Below are 19,271 nucleotides of genomic sequence, written 5' to 3'. Positions count from 1 at the left end.
ATTGTGTGTTATAAAGTCAGAATTGTGTGTTATAAAGTCAGAAATGTGTGTTATAAAGTCAGAATTGCGTGTTATAAAGTCAGAATTGCGAGATATAAAGTCAGAATTGCGTGATATAAAGTCAGAATTGTGAGATATAAAGTCAGAATTGCATGATATAAAGTCAGAATTGTGTGTTATAAAGTCAGAATTGCGAGATATAAAGTCAGAATTGTGTGTTATAAAGTCAGAATTGTGTGTTATAAAGTCAGAAATGTGTGATATAAAGTCAGAATTGCGAGATATAAAGTCAGAATTGTGTGTTATAAAGTCAGAATTGCGTGATATAAAGTCAGAATTGTGAGATATAAAGTCAGAATTGTGTGTTATAAAGTCAGAATTGCGAGATATAAAGTCAGAATTGCGTGATATAAAGTCAGAATTGTGAGATATAAAGTCAGAATTGTGTGTTATAAAGTCAGAATTGCGAGATATAAAGTCAGAATTGTGAGATATAAAGTCTGAGTTGTGTGTTATAAAGTCAAAATTGCGTGATACAAAGTCAGAATTGTGTGTTATAAAGTCAGAATTGCGAGATATAAAGTCAGAATTGTGTGTTATAAAGTCAGAATTGCGTGATATAAAGTCAGAATTGCGTGATATAAAGTCAGAATGGTGAGATATAAAGTCAGAATTGTGTGTTAAGTCAGAATTGTGTGTTATAAAGTCGCAATTGCGTGTTATAAAGTCAGAATTGCGAGATATAAAGGCAGAATTGTGTGTTATAAAGTCAAAATTGCGAGACTTAAAGTCAGAATTGCAAGATATAAAGTCAGAATTGTGAGATATAAAGTCAGAATTGCGTGATATAGTCGGAATTGCATGTTATTCTGTATATAAAGTCAGAATTGTGTGTTATAAAGTCAGAATTGCGTGATATAAAGTCAGAATTGTGTGTTATAAAGTCAGAATTGCGAGATATAAAGTCAGAATTGTGTGTTATAAAGTCAGAATTGCATGATATAAAGTCAGAGTTCTGTGTTATAAAGTCAGAATTGCGAGATATAAAGTCAGAATTTTGTTATAAAGTCAGAATTGTGTGTTATAAAGTCAGAATTGCGAGATATAAAGTCAGAATTTTGTTATAAAGTCAGAATTGCGAGATATATGGTCAGAATTGCATGATATAAAGTCAGAATTGCGAGATGTAAAGTCAGAATTGCGAGTTATAAAGTCAGAATTGCAAGATATAAAGTCAGAATTGTGTGTTATAAAGTCAGAATTGTGTGTTATAAAGTCAGAAATGTGTGTTATAAAGTCAAAATTGCGTGATATAAAGTCAGAATTGCGAGATATAAAGTCAGAATTGTGTGTTATTAAGTCAGAATTGCGAGATATAAAGTCAGAATTGTGAGATATAAAGTCAGAATTGCATGATATAAAGTCAGAATTGTGTGTTATAAAGTCAGAATTGCGAGATATAAAGTCAAAATTGCGTGATATAAAGTCGCAATTGCGTGTTATAAAGTCAGAATTGTGTGCTATAAAGTCAGAATTGCGAGATATAAAGTCAGAATTGTGTGTTATAAAGTCAGAATTGTGTGTTATAAAGTCAGAAATGTGTGTTATAAAGTCAGAATTGCGTGATATAAAGTCAGAATTGCGAGATATAAAGTCAGAATTGTGTGTTATAAAGTCAGAATTGCGTGATATAAAGTCAGAATTGTGTGTTATAAAGTCAGAATTGCGAGATATAAAGTCAGAATTGTGTGTTATAAAGTCAGAATTGCATGATATAAAGTCAGAGTTCTGTGTTATAAAGTCAGAATTGCGAGATATATGGTCAGAATTGCGAGATATAAAGTCAGAATTTTGTTATAAAGTCAGAATTGTGTGTTATAAAGTCAGAATTGCGAGATGTAAAGTCAGAATTGCGAGTTATAAAGTCAGATTTGCAAGATATAAAGTCAGAATTGTGTGTTATAAAGTCAGAATTGTGTGTTATAAAGTCAGAAATGTGTGTTATAAAGTCAGAATTGCGTGTTATAAAGTCAGAATTGCGAGATATAAAGTCAGAATTGCGTGATATAAAGTCAGAATTGTGAGATATAAAGTCAGAATTGCATGATATAAAGTCAGAATTGTGTGTTATAAAGTCAGAATTGCGAGATATAAAGTCAGAATTGTGTGTTATAAAGTCAGAATTGTGTGTTATAAAGTCAGAAATGTGTGATATAAAGTCAGAATTGCGAGATATAAAGTCAGAATTGTGTGTTATAAAGTCAGAATTGCGTGATATAAAGTCAGAATTGTGAGATATAAAGTCAGAATTGTGTGTTATAAAGTCAGAATTGCGAGATATAAAGTCAGAATTGCGTGATATAAAGTCAGAATTGTGAGATATAAAGTCAGAATTGTGTGTTATAAAGTCAGAATTGCGAGATATAAAGTCAGAATTGTGAGATATAAAGTCTGAGTTGTGTGTTATAAAGTCAAAATTGCGTGATACAAAGTCAGAATTGTGTGTTATAAAGTCAGAATTGCGAGATATAAAGTCAGAATTGTGTGTTATAAAGTCAGAATTGCGTGATATAAAGTCAGAATTGCGTGATATAAAGTCAGAATGGTGAGATATAAAGTCAGAATTGTGTGTTAAGTCAGAATTGTGTGTTATAAAGTCGCAATTGCGTGTTATAAAGTCAGAATTGCGAGATATAAAGGCAGAATTGTGTGTTATAAAGTCAAAATTGCGAGACTTAAAGTCAGAATTGCAAGATATAAAGTCAGAATTGTGAGATATAAAGTCAGAATTGCGTGATATAGTCGGAATTGCATGTTATTCTGTATATAAAGTCAGAATTGCAAGATATAAAGTCAGAGTTGTGTGTTATAAAGTCAGAATTGCGAGATATAAAGTCAGAATTGCGTGATATAGTCGGAATTGCATGTTATACTGTATATAAAGTCAGAAATGCAAGATATAAAGTCTGAGTTGTGTGTTATAAAGTCAGAATTGTGTGTTATAAAGTCAGAATTGTGTGTTATAAAGTCAGAATTGCGAGATGTAAAGTCAGAATTGCGAGATATAAAGTCAGAATTGCGAGATATAAAGTCAGAATTGTGTGTTATAAAGTCAGAATTGCGTGATATATAGTCGCAATTGCGTGTTATAAAGTCAGAATTGCGAGATATAAAGTCAGAATTGTGTGTTATAAAGTCAAAATTGCGAGATATAAAGTCAGAATAGCGAGATATAAAGTCAGAATTGTGAGATATAAAGTCAGAATTGTGTGTTATAAAGTCAGAATTGCGAGATATAAAGTCCGAATTGTGTGTTAAAAAGTCAGAATTGCGAGATATAAAGTCAGAATTGCGAGATATAAAGTCAGAATTGTGAGATCTAAAGTCAGAATTGTGTGTTATAAAGTCAGAATTGCGAGATATAAAGTCGCAATTGCGTGTTATAAAGTCAGAATCGTATAAAGTCGCAATTGCGTGTTATAAAGTCAGAATTGCGTGTTATAAAGTCAGAATTGTGAGATATAAAGTCAGAATTGCGAGATATAAAGTCGCAATTGCGTGTTATAAAGTCAGAATCGTATAAAGTCGCAATTGCGTGTTATAAAGTCAGAATTGTGAGATATAAAGTCAGAATTGCGTGATATAGTCGCAACTACGTAATATAAAGTCAGAATTGTGAGATATAAACTCGCAATTGCGTGTTATAAAGTCCAATTCTATGGGGGAAAAAGACAGACTTTATTCCTCTCAGAATAGTTTACATCTCACAATTCTGACTTTATATCACGCAATTCTGACTTTATATCTCGCAATTCTGGCGTTATAACACGCAATTCTGAGAAATAAAGTCAGAATTGTGAGATAAAAAGTCGTAATTACCTTTTTATTTTTCATTCTGTGGTGGAAACAAGGTTCCATACGATCTCATGAAAGTGCGTATCTATACAATGAATGTTATTTCTTGTGCTATTTATACAGCAAAAATAGTTTTCACGTGCATATGATCGTACTTTATGGTGTGTAACACGCACACACTCCACACCACAAGGGGTTTTCAGTGCGTATCATATGCACGCTAAAACCTTTTTTGGTGTATAAATGGCACGAGAAATAACATTCGTTGTATGGATACGCACGTTCATGAGATTGTGTGGGATAATATGTTTACAGTGTAAATAATGGAAGCACACGGCCCTGATAGACCCTGTGACGGGAAAACGAGGCACGTTTAGCGCGTGATAAATGCTGATTCCCTCTCGGCATTTTGCCACAAAATAAACAGATGACACGAGAATCCTCTCATTAGACATCAGATGCTAAAGAGCTCGTTTAGCCGTCACAGATAACCAGGCTCTTTTCTACGTGTACAGCAGCGAAAGCTTTGTCTTAATGTTAGCGCGGCTCATTGAAGGACGAGGCGAAGTGTTTATTGCTCATGAATGAATTGCCCAGTTGAAAGTCCTACATCACTGAAGAGGACTTCAATTAACCTTTATCAAACGCTGGCCTGGAGTCAGGAGATATGCATCATGGGTGAAGGTCAGCCAAAGCGTTTTTTATCTGTGCACCGCGCTGGAATTAATAATGCAACGGCCTCAGAGATGCTTGTATATGATGCAGAAAGATGATGGATGACGCTCATCAATAAATAACACACACAAAATCCACTTCTTGTATATCAATTGCACTTTTATTTTTTAATGCGAGTGAAAGAAGCCTAAACGCTGGTGAAGAAGCTTTAACAGGTGTTTAATGCTGCGCTAATCTACCGAAATGCATCGACACGCGTTTATGATTGATGATAGTGTTGATCCTCAAGGGCAGATTCAAAGGAAATTGAGTTTGCTGTTTCATATCTTGAGCTGATCCTGATATACGTACATTGAGAACGATTGAAAATGCTTTGACGGTTCTGCTAGACGTGACATAACCACTGAAGACTAGCAAAATGAACATAAATAAAGTGTTAATGTTTACCTGCAATCAAAACAATGTTCCTACATCTTTTGTTTGAAGAAATACCTGAAGGCTTTTATACATTTTTCATAAAACAAGACTTAATATCCTTCAGTCCTTTTGTTTCTCTAGTAAATGTGTCTTGATATAAGAATGTTTAGATATTTGTGCTGGAAAACAAGACAAAAACTCTGTGATGAAACATCATTTTTGCCGTGTGAATTCCTGATATACAGTGTGAGGCCCTGAAACTTTAAAGAAATATTTTTTTCCCCCAGCAATGCCATAAAAGAATCACTTTTCAGTGATCAGTCCATAAAATAACTATTTTCATTTTATTAAAACATTTTAATCTAAATAACCTTTTTCTACTCTAAGGAACCTTTATGGTTCATTGATGACAATAAATAACTGTTATTTTAGATTAAGATTTAGGACTCCTAATCAGTGTTATTTTAGTATAATTTATATACTGTTATATAGTTTTTATAAATATTTTGAATAATTTTTTGTTCTTATATTTTCCGTTATGAGTGAATGTGCACAATATTTTATAATTATAGTGTAAATAAATGTTCTTCTCACTGTCTCTCTTGCCTTAATAGAGTGTTATTTTGTTAGCATTTTGTTAAAGGTACAATATGCAAGAATTTTCGCCACCAGGGGTCGCTAACCTCTTTCAATAACAAAGGCGTATACTGATGACGTATATTCCACATTAAGCTGAATTATGGATCATGTCGTCAAGCCGATGGTTCTTTTATGGATGAGTGAATACATTAATGTTTTTAACATGACTGTGGTGTGAAGACTCCGCCACATGCAACGCGAGTCCCGCGGATATAAAGGAATAAGGACATTTTAATCTACCGAACTACACGCAAGTGCTGAATTAATACTCACACAGGTCAGTTTATTAGACGAATCAAACTTGAGGTAACGCAGCGCTGTTTCACTTGCTCTAACAGTTACACTATCACACTAAACGGCATTTGAGTGTGTTGAATGTTGCTAGTTAGGTTGTGTGTTGGCTGTATGAGACTAAGTACGTTAAGCTAGATCAACATTAGATTAACATACAGATCATATTCTAACATTTCATCATGTTGAACTAAATTACATTGATTAGTTTTATGTACATTTGCTCACCTGTCTAATAAAGTACATGCAACACTCGCGTCTCTGTCAAGTCGAAGTTAGTCGCGGACGTGGAGCTCTCGGCATCTCGAAAGATGTTGATCTTCGTTTTAGTCCTCTTTTTGTCTCAAAGTCTGCTTGCCTTGGTCCATAATGTTTAAACAAAACAACAACAGCGTGAGCGTCCTGCTAGGCATAACCGGCCAGTTGTCCACGTCTGTCGCCATGGTTACTATCACAGTGCGAGCGCAAACCTGGCGGAAACCGAGGGTAACGTGGATATGACGTCATTGACTGGCGACTCCTCACCCCTGCTCACACGCCCCGTTTCCTTGCTTAAAATCGCAATTTTCTCACGATTTACAAATAGTTGGAAACATTTGGGATATTGTAAGTAATCAACAAAACAAAACATATAACATTGGCCTGGTGGTTTTTGGATATTTTACTGCAAAAATCCTACATATTGTACCTTTAAATTGTAGTTGTTGTTTTTCTTTATTTAGAACTAGTTCTCTTTAGTACTAAAATAGCCAAAGCTAAAACGGAAAAAAAAAATGATTGAAAGCTATAAAGACATACAAAATAATCTTTGTTAAATTATTTTATTAGTATCATTATCATTTATCATTGACGTACTATTATAGTTTTTATAAATATTTAGGATTAGTTTAGAATTATTTTCTATTTCCTATTGTTTTGTACTTTCTTTTTATATATATATATATACTCAGGGTTTGAAATTAGCTTTTTCACCCACCGGCCAATTTGGCTACTAAATTTTAAGTTACTGGCCATTGAGATCTTCTACTAGCCAAAAAAAGAAGAAGAAATTAACCAAATTAACTACATCACATTATATATATTACAATTTGGATTTCATACATTAATTTCCTTATCAAACTAAATCCTGTCATCCAGAAATCTCCTCCCCAGAAATCTCCTCATTCATTCTTTTTTTTGACGTGTGTGTTCAAGTAAGCCATATATGAACAGATTATGTGCAATACGCTGTATTTAATATACCATGATGACTCACAAGTATTTTCGCTAAATCTGCACAGAGTTGTCTTACACAAACTTCTCCAGCAAAGTGAGTAAATATAATAACACACCAAATTGGCTCGTGATTCGACAACGTTACCCGCCAAAGATCATTTTTACCTGCATTTGGCACGTTAATTTCAAACCATGTATATACTGTATATATAATTGTATTTAAGTTGATAATAACCCTGCACCTAATTCAGTGATTCTGATTCAGTAGTGAAATATGCAGCATCCCAAATGAAATTTCTTATGAATGTGTGTATGTGCCTCTGAATATCCGAGCGTGTTTCCAGTTCTCCAGTTCTTGATCTTCCAGATGTTGTTGTGTTGCAGGGTTCCTCAGCACTGGAGATCAGGCAGCGAAAGGCAACTACGGTCTGCTGGATCAGATCCAGGCTCTTCGCTGGGTGAAGGAGAACATCCAGGCCTTCAACGGGGATCCGGAGCGAGTGACTATATTCGGCTCGGGCGCAGGAGCCTCGTGTGTCAGTCTGCTGACCCTCTCACACTATTCTGAAGGTCTGTTGAAAATTGAGGCATTTTATTTTAAGGATGTTAGCACATGGTCTACAGCGCACGGCTCAGGTGCACTTTGTGTCTGAATCCACTTTTGCTAGTTTAATGACGGGAAAAATGGTCGGTGGTCCCGGCGCATGGTCTAAAAAGGTCGTCCCTATTCTCTTAATGAGTAATGGGTGTGTCTTCAGTCATTTTGCTTCTTAAATTTTTTTTTTTTTAAACATTTTTCAGAAACCAAGACTTTATATCCTAAGTAATTTTGCTTCTCCAGTAAATGTTTAAAGTCCCCCTGTAATCAATCGTTTTATCCCCTTAAAACTCATCTTTGATGACCAAAATATCTTCATCCCTTAAAATATCTTGAATGTAACTCGACACCCTTGCCTCATTTAGTATACGCAGTTCTATAAATGTGCAAATGAGCCCCGCCTCCACTCACTCACTCGCTCAGAGATCCACTCGTTGACGATCACACGTTGATCTGATTGGTTACAAGGTAGATTGTGGCGTCAGAAACACCAGCGATTTCTAACCGTGTTTTTGAGACTGTCTTTGGTTCACTGCAGTTTTAGGGAGAAAATACTCAGCAATGTGTGTTGACATTAATTTACACATAATTTGTCATTTCATTTGCATATTAAAATGAATGAATTAATGAAATACACTTTATTGTCCCCGAAGGGGAAATTTGTTTTGGACTCAAAGTGTTTACATTTGACAAAATCATTGGAAACATAAAAAAATTCTACACACAAAAATAAATAAATAAATAGATACTCATTCCTCATTCAACATTTTAATTGAAAAAGGAATAAAAGACTTGTTAAAACGGTTATACCTACACATCGGAAATCTGTATCGTCTTCCAGAAGGTAATAATTCATACTCTGTGTACAGGACATGCAATGGATCAGCCTCTATTTTATGTGCTTCTCTCAGAACCGATTGTTCATACAATGACTCAAGTGAAAAAAGTTCTTTCCTCCCTATGGTCTTCATCGCTATTTTAACCAAGCGTGCAAGCTTCGACTTTACCTGAATTGTAAGGTTATCAAACCAAACCGTAATGCCATATCTGATTACGCTCTCTATAACTGCCTGATAAAACAACCACATAATTTTCTGGTCCACTCCATAAAGTCTAAGTCTACATAAAAAGTACAATCTTTGCTGCGCACGAGAACAAATTATATCCACATGGATCCCCCAACCAAGTGTATTATCCATATGAATACCAAGGTACTTGTAGGAACGTACTTGCTTAATTGGTTTTTCATGTAAAAGCACTGGTGTGTGATCACCTATCGATCTAAGGTCAAAAATCATCTCCTCAGTCTTTTCTGTATTAAAAATAAGATGATTTAGATCGCACCACTCTACAAACCTTGATACCACTGAGAAATAAACTGACAAATCAGCATTCTAATCCAAAAGACTAAGTGACACTTTGTCATCCGAGAATTTCACTATAAAATTGTTATAATCACAACTTGAACATTCGTTGGTGTACAATGTAAAAAGGATAGGAGAACTGACACATCCCTGTGGAACACCTGTGCTGATATTTTTCAGCTCCGATTAAAGTGTGATTGACTCGAACCTGTTGGGTATTAACCGATTAGTCAAAAAAGAAAGATACCACCTAATTTAAAAAAAAAATAGTTAACATTTAGCATCTTAAATTTCTGAATTAAACGGTGAGGCTGAACTGTATTAAAAGCAGAACTGAAATCAACAAATAATAAACGTGCATAAGCTTTTGGATTTTCAAGATGTTTAGTAATAAAATAAGTGACAGTGTTAACAGCATCTTCTGTACTACGTGCCGGCCTGTATGTGAATTGTAATGGCTCAAGTACAGAGATAACTTCGTTCTTTAAAATGGACACCATATACTTTTCAAAACTTTTCATTACACATGATGTTAAGGCTACTGGCCTAAAATCTTTGTTTTCACTTGAACCTGTTTTTTTTTTTTGGTAATTGAACAATTATAGATTTTTTCCATAAATCAGGTACAATTTGAGAATCCACAGATTACTGAAAAATTGGACACCATGCCACAGTAAGTTCTTCCGCACAGGATTTTAACAAAAATGCAGAGATACCATCAGGACCTGTGGACTTCTTGGTACACAGTCGACTGAAGATTAAACAAACTTTCCGTTGGTCCATAATGACCCTATCAGATGTGTTCCCAATTACAAGTGACTCTAAAGCTTCTCTACATTCCAGTGCACAGTCCCGTGTATCAAACCTGAGATTTGCTTTCCTCAGGTCATCATTAGTAATCGGTTACCCTTTGTATTCATATTAGTCATAATTTTAATGGTGTCCTATCATTTCTTAGAATTCGTAGACATAAAACTCAGTTCTAAAATCTCTTTCTGTCTTTTCCTAGCATTTCTTAGCAGACAATTCAATTCCTTCTGGATCAATCTCATACCCACTCAATCATGTTTTCAAAAGGCTCGTTTTGACACCACACAAAAACACAAAACACCACATAGACATATAAACAACATTAAAAGCTGAATTTTCACCACAGGGGGACTTTAACATTTTGGCTTTTAAAAAATAGTCATCAGAAAAATCCTTAAATCATGAATAAGGGTTTCATGACTCTCTAACAGTGAGTGTTTGTGTCTCAGATCTGTTTCAGAAAGCAATCATTCAGAGTGGCACGGCTCTCTCCAGCTGGGCTGTCAACTACCAGCCGGCCAAATACACACGCATGCTGGCCGAGAAGGTCGGCTGCAACGAGGACGACACGGTGGAGCTGGTCCAATGCCTCCAAAACAAAAACTACAAGGAGCTCATCGAACAAAACATCACCCCTGCCAAATACCACATCGCTTTCGGACCCGTGATCGACGGAGACGTCATTCCGGACGACCCGCAGATCCTCATGGAGCAAGGAGAGTTCCTCAACTACGACATCATGCTGGGAGTCAACCAGGGCGAGGGATACAAGTTCGTGGACGGGATCTTAGACAGCGAGGACAGAATAACCGGAAACGACTTTGAGTTCGCAATTTCAGAATTCGTCGACCACTTGTACGGCTATCCGGAAGGGAAAGACACCCTGCGGGAAACCATAAAGTTCATGTACACGGATTGGGCGGACAGGGAAAACCCGGAGATGCGCAGGAAAACGTTGGTTGCGCTTTTCACGGATCACCAGTGGGTGGCGCCGGCGGTGGCCACAGCGGATCTGCACGCTCAATACGGGTCGCCTACGTACTTTTACGCGTTTTACCACCATTGCCAGAGCGATATGAAACCCGCCTGGGCCGATTCTGCACACGGAGATGAACTTCCGTATGTTTTCGGCATTCCCATGATCGGACCCACGGATCTGTTCAACTGCAACTTTTCCAAGAATGACATTATGCTGAGCGCTGTGGTCATGACGTACTGGACTAACTTTGCCAAAACTGGGTGAGTACATGACGCATGTGTTTACATAAACTAAATTAATTAGTAGAGAAAATACATAAGCACCTCACTGCAAAAAATATCTTCTTACTCTTGTTTTTCTTTACAAATATCTAAATATTCGTAAATCAAGATTCATTTACTTGCCGCAGGAATTTAAATTTATAATTTAATAAATTTTATTTATTAAAATTATTTGTGGATCCTGATAATGCCAAATGTCTGTAAAAAGTGGCCTATATTATTTTAAGTATATTTAGTCAGTGACAGAGATCAAGCATATTCATCTAAAATAATTCTGTATTTTCAGCTTCAGAATCATGAATATTTTTATTCTTGTGTAAACATTGGGTTTCCAGCACTAACCCTATTCATTTGCACCCACAATGTAAAACCAAATTTATCATTTTAATCAACAGTAATTTTTTTCTTAACCTTTTATCATGTCTTGGAGTATCGCAATAATATTGTATCGTAAGTTCAGTATCGTGATATGTATCGAATCGTGACATGAGGGTATCATTACACCCCTAAAATACACAACCAGTCAAAAGTTTTTAGTCTCTTCTCCTCAACAAGGCTACATTTATTTGTTTAAAAATGCACAAAAAACAGTAATATTGTTAAATATTATGACAATTTAAAATGACTGTTTTCTATGTGAATATATAGTAAAGTGTAATTTATATATTCCTGTGATCAAAGCTGAATTTTCAGCATCATTACTCCAGCAGTCTTCAGTGTCACATGAATTTTCAGAAATCATTCTAATATGCGGATTTTATGCTCAAGAAACATTTGTGATTATTATCAATGTTGAAAACCGTTGTGCTGCTTTATTTTTCAGGATTCTTTGATGAATAGAAAGTAAAAAAAAAACATTTATTTGAAATAGAATCTTCTTTTTTTATCAAATAAATGCAGCCTTGCTGAGCAGAAGAGCTTTTCAAAAACACAAAAAATCTTACCGATCCCAAACTTTTGACTTGTGTGTATTGCACATTAAAGGCATATTGTATTGCTCTACTTCACAGAGACCCAAATCAACCAGTTCCTCAAGACACAAAGTTCATCCACACTAAACCGAACCGCTTTGAGGAGGTGGCTTGGTCGAAGTACAACCCTAAAGACCAGCTGTACCTTCACATCGGCCTGAAGCCTCGTGTTCGCGACCACTACAGAGCCACCAAAATCGCCTTCTGGTTGGAGTTAGTGCCACACTTGCACAACATCAACGAACTCTTCCAGTACGTCTCATCGACGACTAAAATTCCACCGCAAGACACGACGCCTTTCTCCTACACCAAACGCTTGTCCAATAAACTATGGCCTTCGACCACTCGCCATCCTCCCGCTCCTCCAGCAAACACCAAACAGATGTCGGATCAGCAGAAAACATCGGAGCACGCCGACGGGACGGTCATCATTGAAGCGCGGGATTATTCCACCGAACTGAGCGTGACAATCGCCGTCGGTGCTTCACTTCTCTTCTTAAACATCCTCGCGTTCGCGGCACTCTACTACAAAAAGGACAAACACCGGCTAGAGTCGAGTCGCAGACTCAGTCCCCCGAGAAACCTAGCCAACGACATCCCCCGCGTGCCAAGCGAAGAGTTGATGTCCCTGCAGATGAAACAACTCGACCACGATCACGATCACGATCACGACTGCGATTCGCTGCACGGCCACGACATGATCCACCTGAGCTGTCCACCCGATTACGCGCTCACGTTGCGCCGGTCGCCCGACGACGTGCCGCTAATGGCGCCGAACACCATCACGATGATTCCCAGCTCTTTCGCGGGAATGCAGCCATCGTATCACAACCCATTTAACGCGTTCGGGAACAACACTCCGAGCAGCACGGGTCTCCCTCACGGACACTCCACGACGCGAGTATAACGGACTCTTCGATGCGCACCCAGACGCCGAGGGTGTTATTTTGCTACGGACTCTTTTATGAATTAAGTAACGTTACACTTGTTAACCTGTATAATGTGATCAGTGAATGTAATCATTTTTCGCATTCATGGTACAGTGACCGAAGCACTCAAAAAATATGATTACGTAAATTAAGGAATATTATTTGCATCCTGTTTTCCTGATTAACGTGTGAGACGATATATCGATTTATCGTGGCATTGCAGCACTATAGATAATATATAGATTGTTTTAAATGTAAAAGACCGACTTTTACGAACGACTTTTTTCCAGCTGATGAATGATAAATACATTGAAAGCTAATCGGAATCCATCGTTCTTTAAAGAGCGTGAGCATTTAAAGTGACAGACAACAAAACTGCAGCTCTTATAATAGAATTGTGCGTTGGTGTGGATGCTAATATAGTTATCGTTATAGTTTTGATGTCAAACCTTCAGGCCTTACGCACAGATATCATGTTCAGACACATGTCTGATTTTTAACCTCCCAGAACACCCCAGCAACTGCCTAGCAACCACCCAGAATGCCCCAGCAACCACCTAGCAACCACCCAGAATGTCCCCAGCAAACACTTAGCAACCACCCGGAACACCCCAGCAACCACCTTTCAAACACCTAGAACACCCCAGCAACCGCCTAGCAACCACCCAGAAGCTCCAGCAACCGCCTAGCAACCATCCAGAAGCTCCAGCAAACACCCCAGCAACCGCCTAGTAACCACCTAGAAGCTCCAGCAAACACCCCAGCAACCGCCTAGTAACCACCCAGAAGCTCCAGTAAAGGCCCCCAGCAAACGCCTAGCAACCACCCAGAAGCTCCAGCAAAAGCCCCCAGCAACCGCCTAGCAACCACCCAGAACGTCCCAGCAACCACCTAGCAACCACCCAGAAGCCCCAGCAAATGCCTAGCAACCACTCAGAACGCCCCAGCAACCACCCAGAAGCCACCCAGAATGCCCCAGCAACCACCTAGCAACCACCCAGACCCGCCCAACAACCGCCTAGCAACCACCCAGAACACCCCCATCAACTGCCTAGCAACCACCCATAACGTCCCAAAACACCCTAGCAACCACCCAGAATGCCCCAACAACCGCCTAGCAACCAACCAGAACATCCCAGAACACCCTAGCAAAAACCCAGAACACCCCAGCAACTGCCTAGCAACCACCCAGAGGCTCCAGCAAACGCCCTCAGCAACCATCTAGCAACCACCCAAAAACTCCAGCAAACGCCCCCAGCAAACGCCTAGCAACCAACCAGAACACCCCAGCAACCAACCAACAGCCACCCAGAATTCCCAGAGCAACCACACAGAACGCCCTAGCAACCACCTAGCAACCACCCAGAAGCTCCAGAAAATGCCCCCAGCAACCGCCTAGCAACCACCCAGAAGCTCCAGGAAATGCCTAGCAACCACCCAGCAACCTCCTAGCAAACACCCAAGCAACCACCTAGCAACCACCCAGAACACCCCAACACCCCACATTGTGCCGGTCGTCCGACAAGGTGCCGCTAATGGCGCCGAACACCATCATGATGATTCCCAGCTCTTTCGCGAGAATGCAGCCGTCGTATCACAACCCGTTTAACGCTTTCGGGAACAGCACTCCGAGCAGGACGGTCTCCCTCACGGACACTCCACGACGCGAAGGTGTGTTATTTTGCTACGGACTCTTTTATGAATTAAGTAACGTTACACTTATTAACCTGTATAATGTGATCAGTGAATGTAATCATTCATTTCGCATTCATACAGTGACCGAAGCACTCAAAAAATATGATTACGTCAAATTAAGGAATATTATTTGCATCCTGATTTCCTGACTGACATGTGAGGCGATTTTTCGATTTATCGTGGCATTGAAGCACTAAAACCTGCATATCAAGGCTCGTTCACACCAAGCATGATAACGATAACGAGAAAAATATAGATCTTTTTAAATGTAAACGAACAATAACAGTATAGAGGAACAATATCAATGAAATCATTTTTAGAACAACTTATTTCCATCTGATGAAGGAAAAAAAACATTGACAGCCAATCAGAATCCATCCTACTTTAAAGAGCGTGAGCATTTAAAGCAACAGACAACAAAACTGGAGCTCTTATAAAAGAATTGTGCGATGGTGTGGATGCTAATGTAGTTATCGTTATAGTTTGATGTCAGATTTTTAACCACCCAGAATGCCCCAGCAACCACCTAGCAACCACCCAGAATCCCCCACCAACCGCCCAGCAACCACTCAGAAAACCCCAGCAACCACCTAGCAACCACCCAGAACAACCCCATTAACCGCATAGCAACCACCAAGAACGCCTCAGCAACTGCTTAGCAACCACCCAGAATCCCCCAGCAACCACCTAGCAACCACCCAGAATCCCCCAGCAATTAGAGAGAACACCCCAGCAACTGCCTAGCAACCACCAAGAACACCCCAGCATTCAGCTAGCAACCACCCAGAACGCTCCAGCAACCGCCTAGCAATCACCCAGAATTCCCCAGCAACCGGTTAGCAACCACCCAAAACCCCCCAGCAACCGCCTAGGAACCTAGGAGTGCCTGGAGTGAACGGGCCTTGACTCATGTAACTGCCTGTGAAAGCAGCTGAATGTGTGAACATGTTATTGTTTGTGACAGCAGTAATTCATCAAGTGATGGAGAAGATCAGGCGTATATGCAGATTTAGGTGTGTGAATCGCAGCGGTGGAATGATGCTGGTAAACTCAGATCATAGTAACTCTCCGAACAACGCTCAGAACCGGCCGACAGGACAGGGAATTGCTCACTCAGTTTTGAGGGTGTTTTTTCACTGTTACCTGATATTCATAATTATGTAGGCTGTAGAAAGACCATAAAGTTTGAGATTTGAAGGCTTTAAGAGCCTATAGTCTTTCAGACAGACAAACAGACATGGATAGATTTAATTTCACTCTAATGTTCTAGAGTGAGTTCTGTCTGTCATTATTGAGCATTGTGTGGTGATTTAAGATGATTTAAAAAAAATAGAAGATTTAGTCTGTGCCAGATTAAACTTTAATTAACCACATTCACAGTGTTTTTCTAAGTGTGACTCAAAAAGTGCTTGAATAGAAAAGAAAAACCTTGTGTGAGGAGCCACATGTGTCACATCTTACATGTTAATCCTGAGATCAGGTTGCAGTGTGAAACTCTGAGAGGATCTTCTGTCAGATCTTAAAGGTGCTTTCAGCCAGTCTGCAAACTCAACCCCACCTTATAACAGAATGATAACAGAACACGCTAAATGATTGACAGGTGAAGACGAGAGTTTCTGATTGGCTAAAACTATGTTCTTCTGATTTCTTACAGCACGTTTCTTTGATATCTGTCAGGCTGTAGCAGTGAAATTAATTTTTGGTTCGGGGGGGGGGGGGGGGGGGGGGGGTTATAGGGAGAATGAGAGAGCCACAATATATATAGGCTATATATAAAATTAAATTTATGTTAAATTAGAATTAAATTAAATTGGATGTGTTTGTGACCATTTAAAATACCAAATGTGTTTTGTTCAGTTTTACATGTGCAAATAAACAACATAACACAAGGATACACACATTGTCACATGCAGCGCTTCTGTGAATGGAGATAAACAGAATAAAAAAGAAGTAAAATGTATATATATATAAAAATATATTTCACTTAAAAACTGCGCGACAAATAGTAGCCTATACGCTTAGATTCAATTGATTTTTGTGACGCACTCCACAAATCACGGAAAGGAAACCGAGACTGTTTGTGTTCTTTATTTTACAAAAGCACAATGTTTTGTTTTTATTGTGAGTGTACAAATTACACAACTTACAGTTTCGAATGATGTCTTACTCTTATCTGTATGACCATAAATGATGGAGTAAAAAGCGTAATATTGAACTTTATGCATCCGCCATTGTCACCGCATGCTAATGAACTCTCATGCGAAAAAAATCCTTAATTTTTCGTTTTAAAGGATTAGTTCACAATTTCCTGACTATTTATTCTCCCCACATCATCCAAGATGTTCATGTCTTTCAAGCGCACATTTATAACTAAATAAACATTTATTTACTTTTAACCACAAATGGTCATCAAGTCCACGACTTCACGCATTACGTGATCACGTTGAAAGGTCACGCGGTTGGGCAAAAAAACTCCATCTCATTTTCTCCTCCCACTTCAAAATCGTCCGATATCGTTGTTTTACCGTTTTTTGTAAATGGCGTTTGTCTTTGTCTTTGCACGTTCTCTTTGTAAACACTAGATCTGTTCTTACGCCTATGTCACGCTTGACCTTTCACCCTGATTATGTTATGTGTGTCGCATCACAGCTCGTGCAAGACCAGCATTAGTGGTTAAAAGTATATAAATGTTTATTTAGTTATAAATGTCGCTGGTTTGTCTAGATCAGACTCTTATTCCTCGGCTGGATCGTGTCGAGACTTTGAAGCTGCACTGAAACTCACATTTGGACCTTCGACCCGTTGGACTCCATTGAAGTCACTATATGGAGAAAACCCTGGAATGTTTTCCTCAAAAACCTTCATTTCTTTTCCACTGAAGAAAGAAAGAGACAAATATCTTGGATGATGTGATGGGAGAGTACATTATCTGGTCATTTTAATTCTGAAATGAACTACTCCTTTAAGCAATCAGGAATCGTGACTATGCTACTGGGCTGTAGTGAGATTATCTATGTATTATTCCTTTTAAACTCTTGCTTACAGCACCTTTAAGAGCTTGTATCAGTCTGGCAATGGCCTTCATCTGACAGTATTCTTCCTCTCAGCCTGAATAGTGTTATTTTTAGTGTAAATAGCATATAGAATAAATTGTAAAAAGAACACCTGCAGCTTGTAATATTGCTTTCAATTACATTTTTTTCATTGGCTCTTGTACAGTTCTGAATGTACGTATGCCATCTCCATCCCTCTGTGTGTGTTTGACCATTACAAAACATTATTTATGTGACAGTGGATTGTCAAGTCCTCCGTTTCAGTCACTTATTCCATAACATGAAACAAATTTGATAAAAACCATAAACAAATAGTTCTGTAGATCCATCATGTCCTTCTGCTTGAAACTGCATCAAATGGAACAGCAACAGTAATGAGTGCTTTTCTGAACACCTGCCATTGGTCAGTCAAACATATAGTCCCGCCCCCAAACGATGTCATTGGTTGAGTCAGACGTTGATGTCAGGTCGTTCAGAAATGACACACTTCAACTTTAAAGTGATTTCCAGAAAGTTGAGTTACAGATTTAAATGAGTTCTTGTTCATTGTTCGAAATTTCAATGTTCATCTTCCTGTGATTGTAATTTGTAAACCGGAAGTTTGAATACTGTCAATTACTGTAAATTTCATTTGCATAATGAATTATGAAAAAAATGGTTTTGAAAATTATAAAATAATGTTCACAGACATTATTTTATACTTTTCCTGTAGCATAAAGCAAAACTTCACCAGAGGATCCATAAACACTATGAATTATCATTGGTCTGTAAATATATGAATCATATTAATCATTCATCTGCGTAACAGGGTACTGATGGACATGTACATGTTTCAATCACGTTGCTTCTTTAAATCTTTCCTCATACTTTACGCTGTATGACACACGTGAATATGATTTGGTTTTGCCTCATTGAAAGGCTTGTATATGTAAGAGACTTTTTGCTGCTTTTTCTAAAATTAAATAAACTTAGATTTTACTCATTTGCTCACTCACTTTTCATGTTTGTATATATGTGATATTTTAGTTAATGCAGCTCTAGTGTATAAATAGTCGTTTTTTTGTCTTTCTTTTTATACATGTTTACACCGTTACATTTCTTTCTTGCTACACTGTGAAATCGCTGATCTGTGATTCTCCAACACTTTTCATGTGGAGATTACATGAAATCCTGTAAAACAGTGACAGAATGCAAGCGGGATATGTTTTTCAGTATTTATTATGAAACCAAAGCAGCTGTTTTCAGGGGAGAATATAAGCAGGTCAGTATAAGTGTGTGTTGTGCAGGTATACTGTATGTTGGTGTCCCTCATCACATTGGACGGCTCCTGATGACAGATGGTGGATCTTCAGCTTCTCCAGTGACGGGAGCATTAACTGCATGATCTCGCTCAGTCTGTGGCACTGAACCATCTGTGGTCACTCATGGACCACAGACACACAAATACTTCTGAAGTTTTGCAATTGGAGCATGAAAGCTTACAGGGTGGATGTATTGAG

At 38.2% G+C, this 19,271-nt stretch overlaps 1 protein-coding gene across 2 annotated transcripts in view; it reads left to right on the top strand.

Moving 5' to 3' along the window:
- The window catches only part of nlgn4xb (neuroligin 4 X-linked b), a 52,818-nt gene extending 34,064 nt beyond the window's left edge, over positions 1 to 18,754 (top strand). Inside the window, exons 1-4 of one of the 2 annotated variants that reach the window (XM_077216458.1) lie at positions 4,404 to 4,539; positions 7,477 to 7,662; positions 10,314 to 11,103; positions 12,135 to 18,754. In XM_077216458.1, the coding sequence (XP_077072573.1) occupies positions 4,440 to 4,539; positions 7,477 to 7,662; positions 10,314 to 11,103; positions 12,135 to 13,002 (1,944 nt within the window). In that variant the 5' untranslated portion in view covers positions 4,404 to 4,439 and the 3' untranslated portion in view covers positions 13,003 to 18,754. Of the gene's footprint in view, positions 1 to 4,403; positions 4,540 to 7,476; positions 7,663 to 10,313; positions 11,104 to 12,134 lie in introns of those variants that run through there. The other variant, XM_077216457.1, reaches the window with a different exon arrangement.
- The last annotated feature ends 517 nt before the right edge of the window (positions 18,755 to 19,271 follow it).

This window comes from Siphateles boraxobius, unplaced genomic scaffold, assembly GCF_051911475.1.
Source record: "Siphateles boraxobius isolate OS27281-9 unplaced genomic scaffold, OSU_SipBor_1 7, whole genome shotgun sequence".
Classification (NCBI taxonomy): domain Eukaryota; kingdom Metazoa; phylum Chordata; class Actinopteri; order Cypriniformes; family Leuciscidae; genus Siphateles; species Siphateles boraxobius.
The sequence above is the reverse complement of the archived record's forward strand: the minus strand, read 5'-3'. Positions and strand labels throughout refer to the sequence as shown.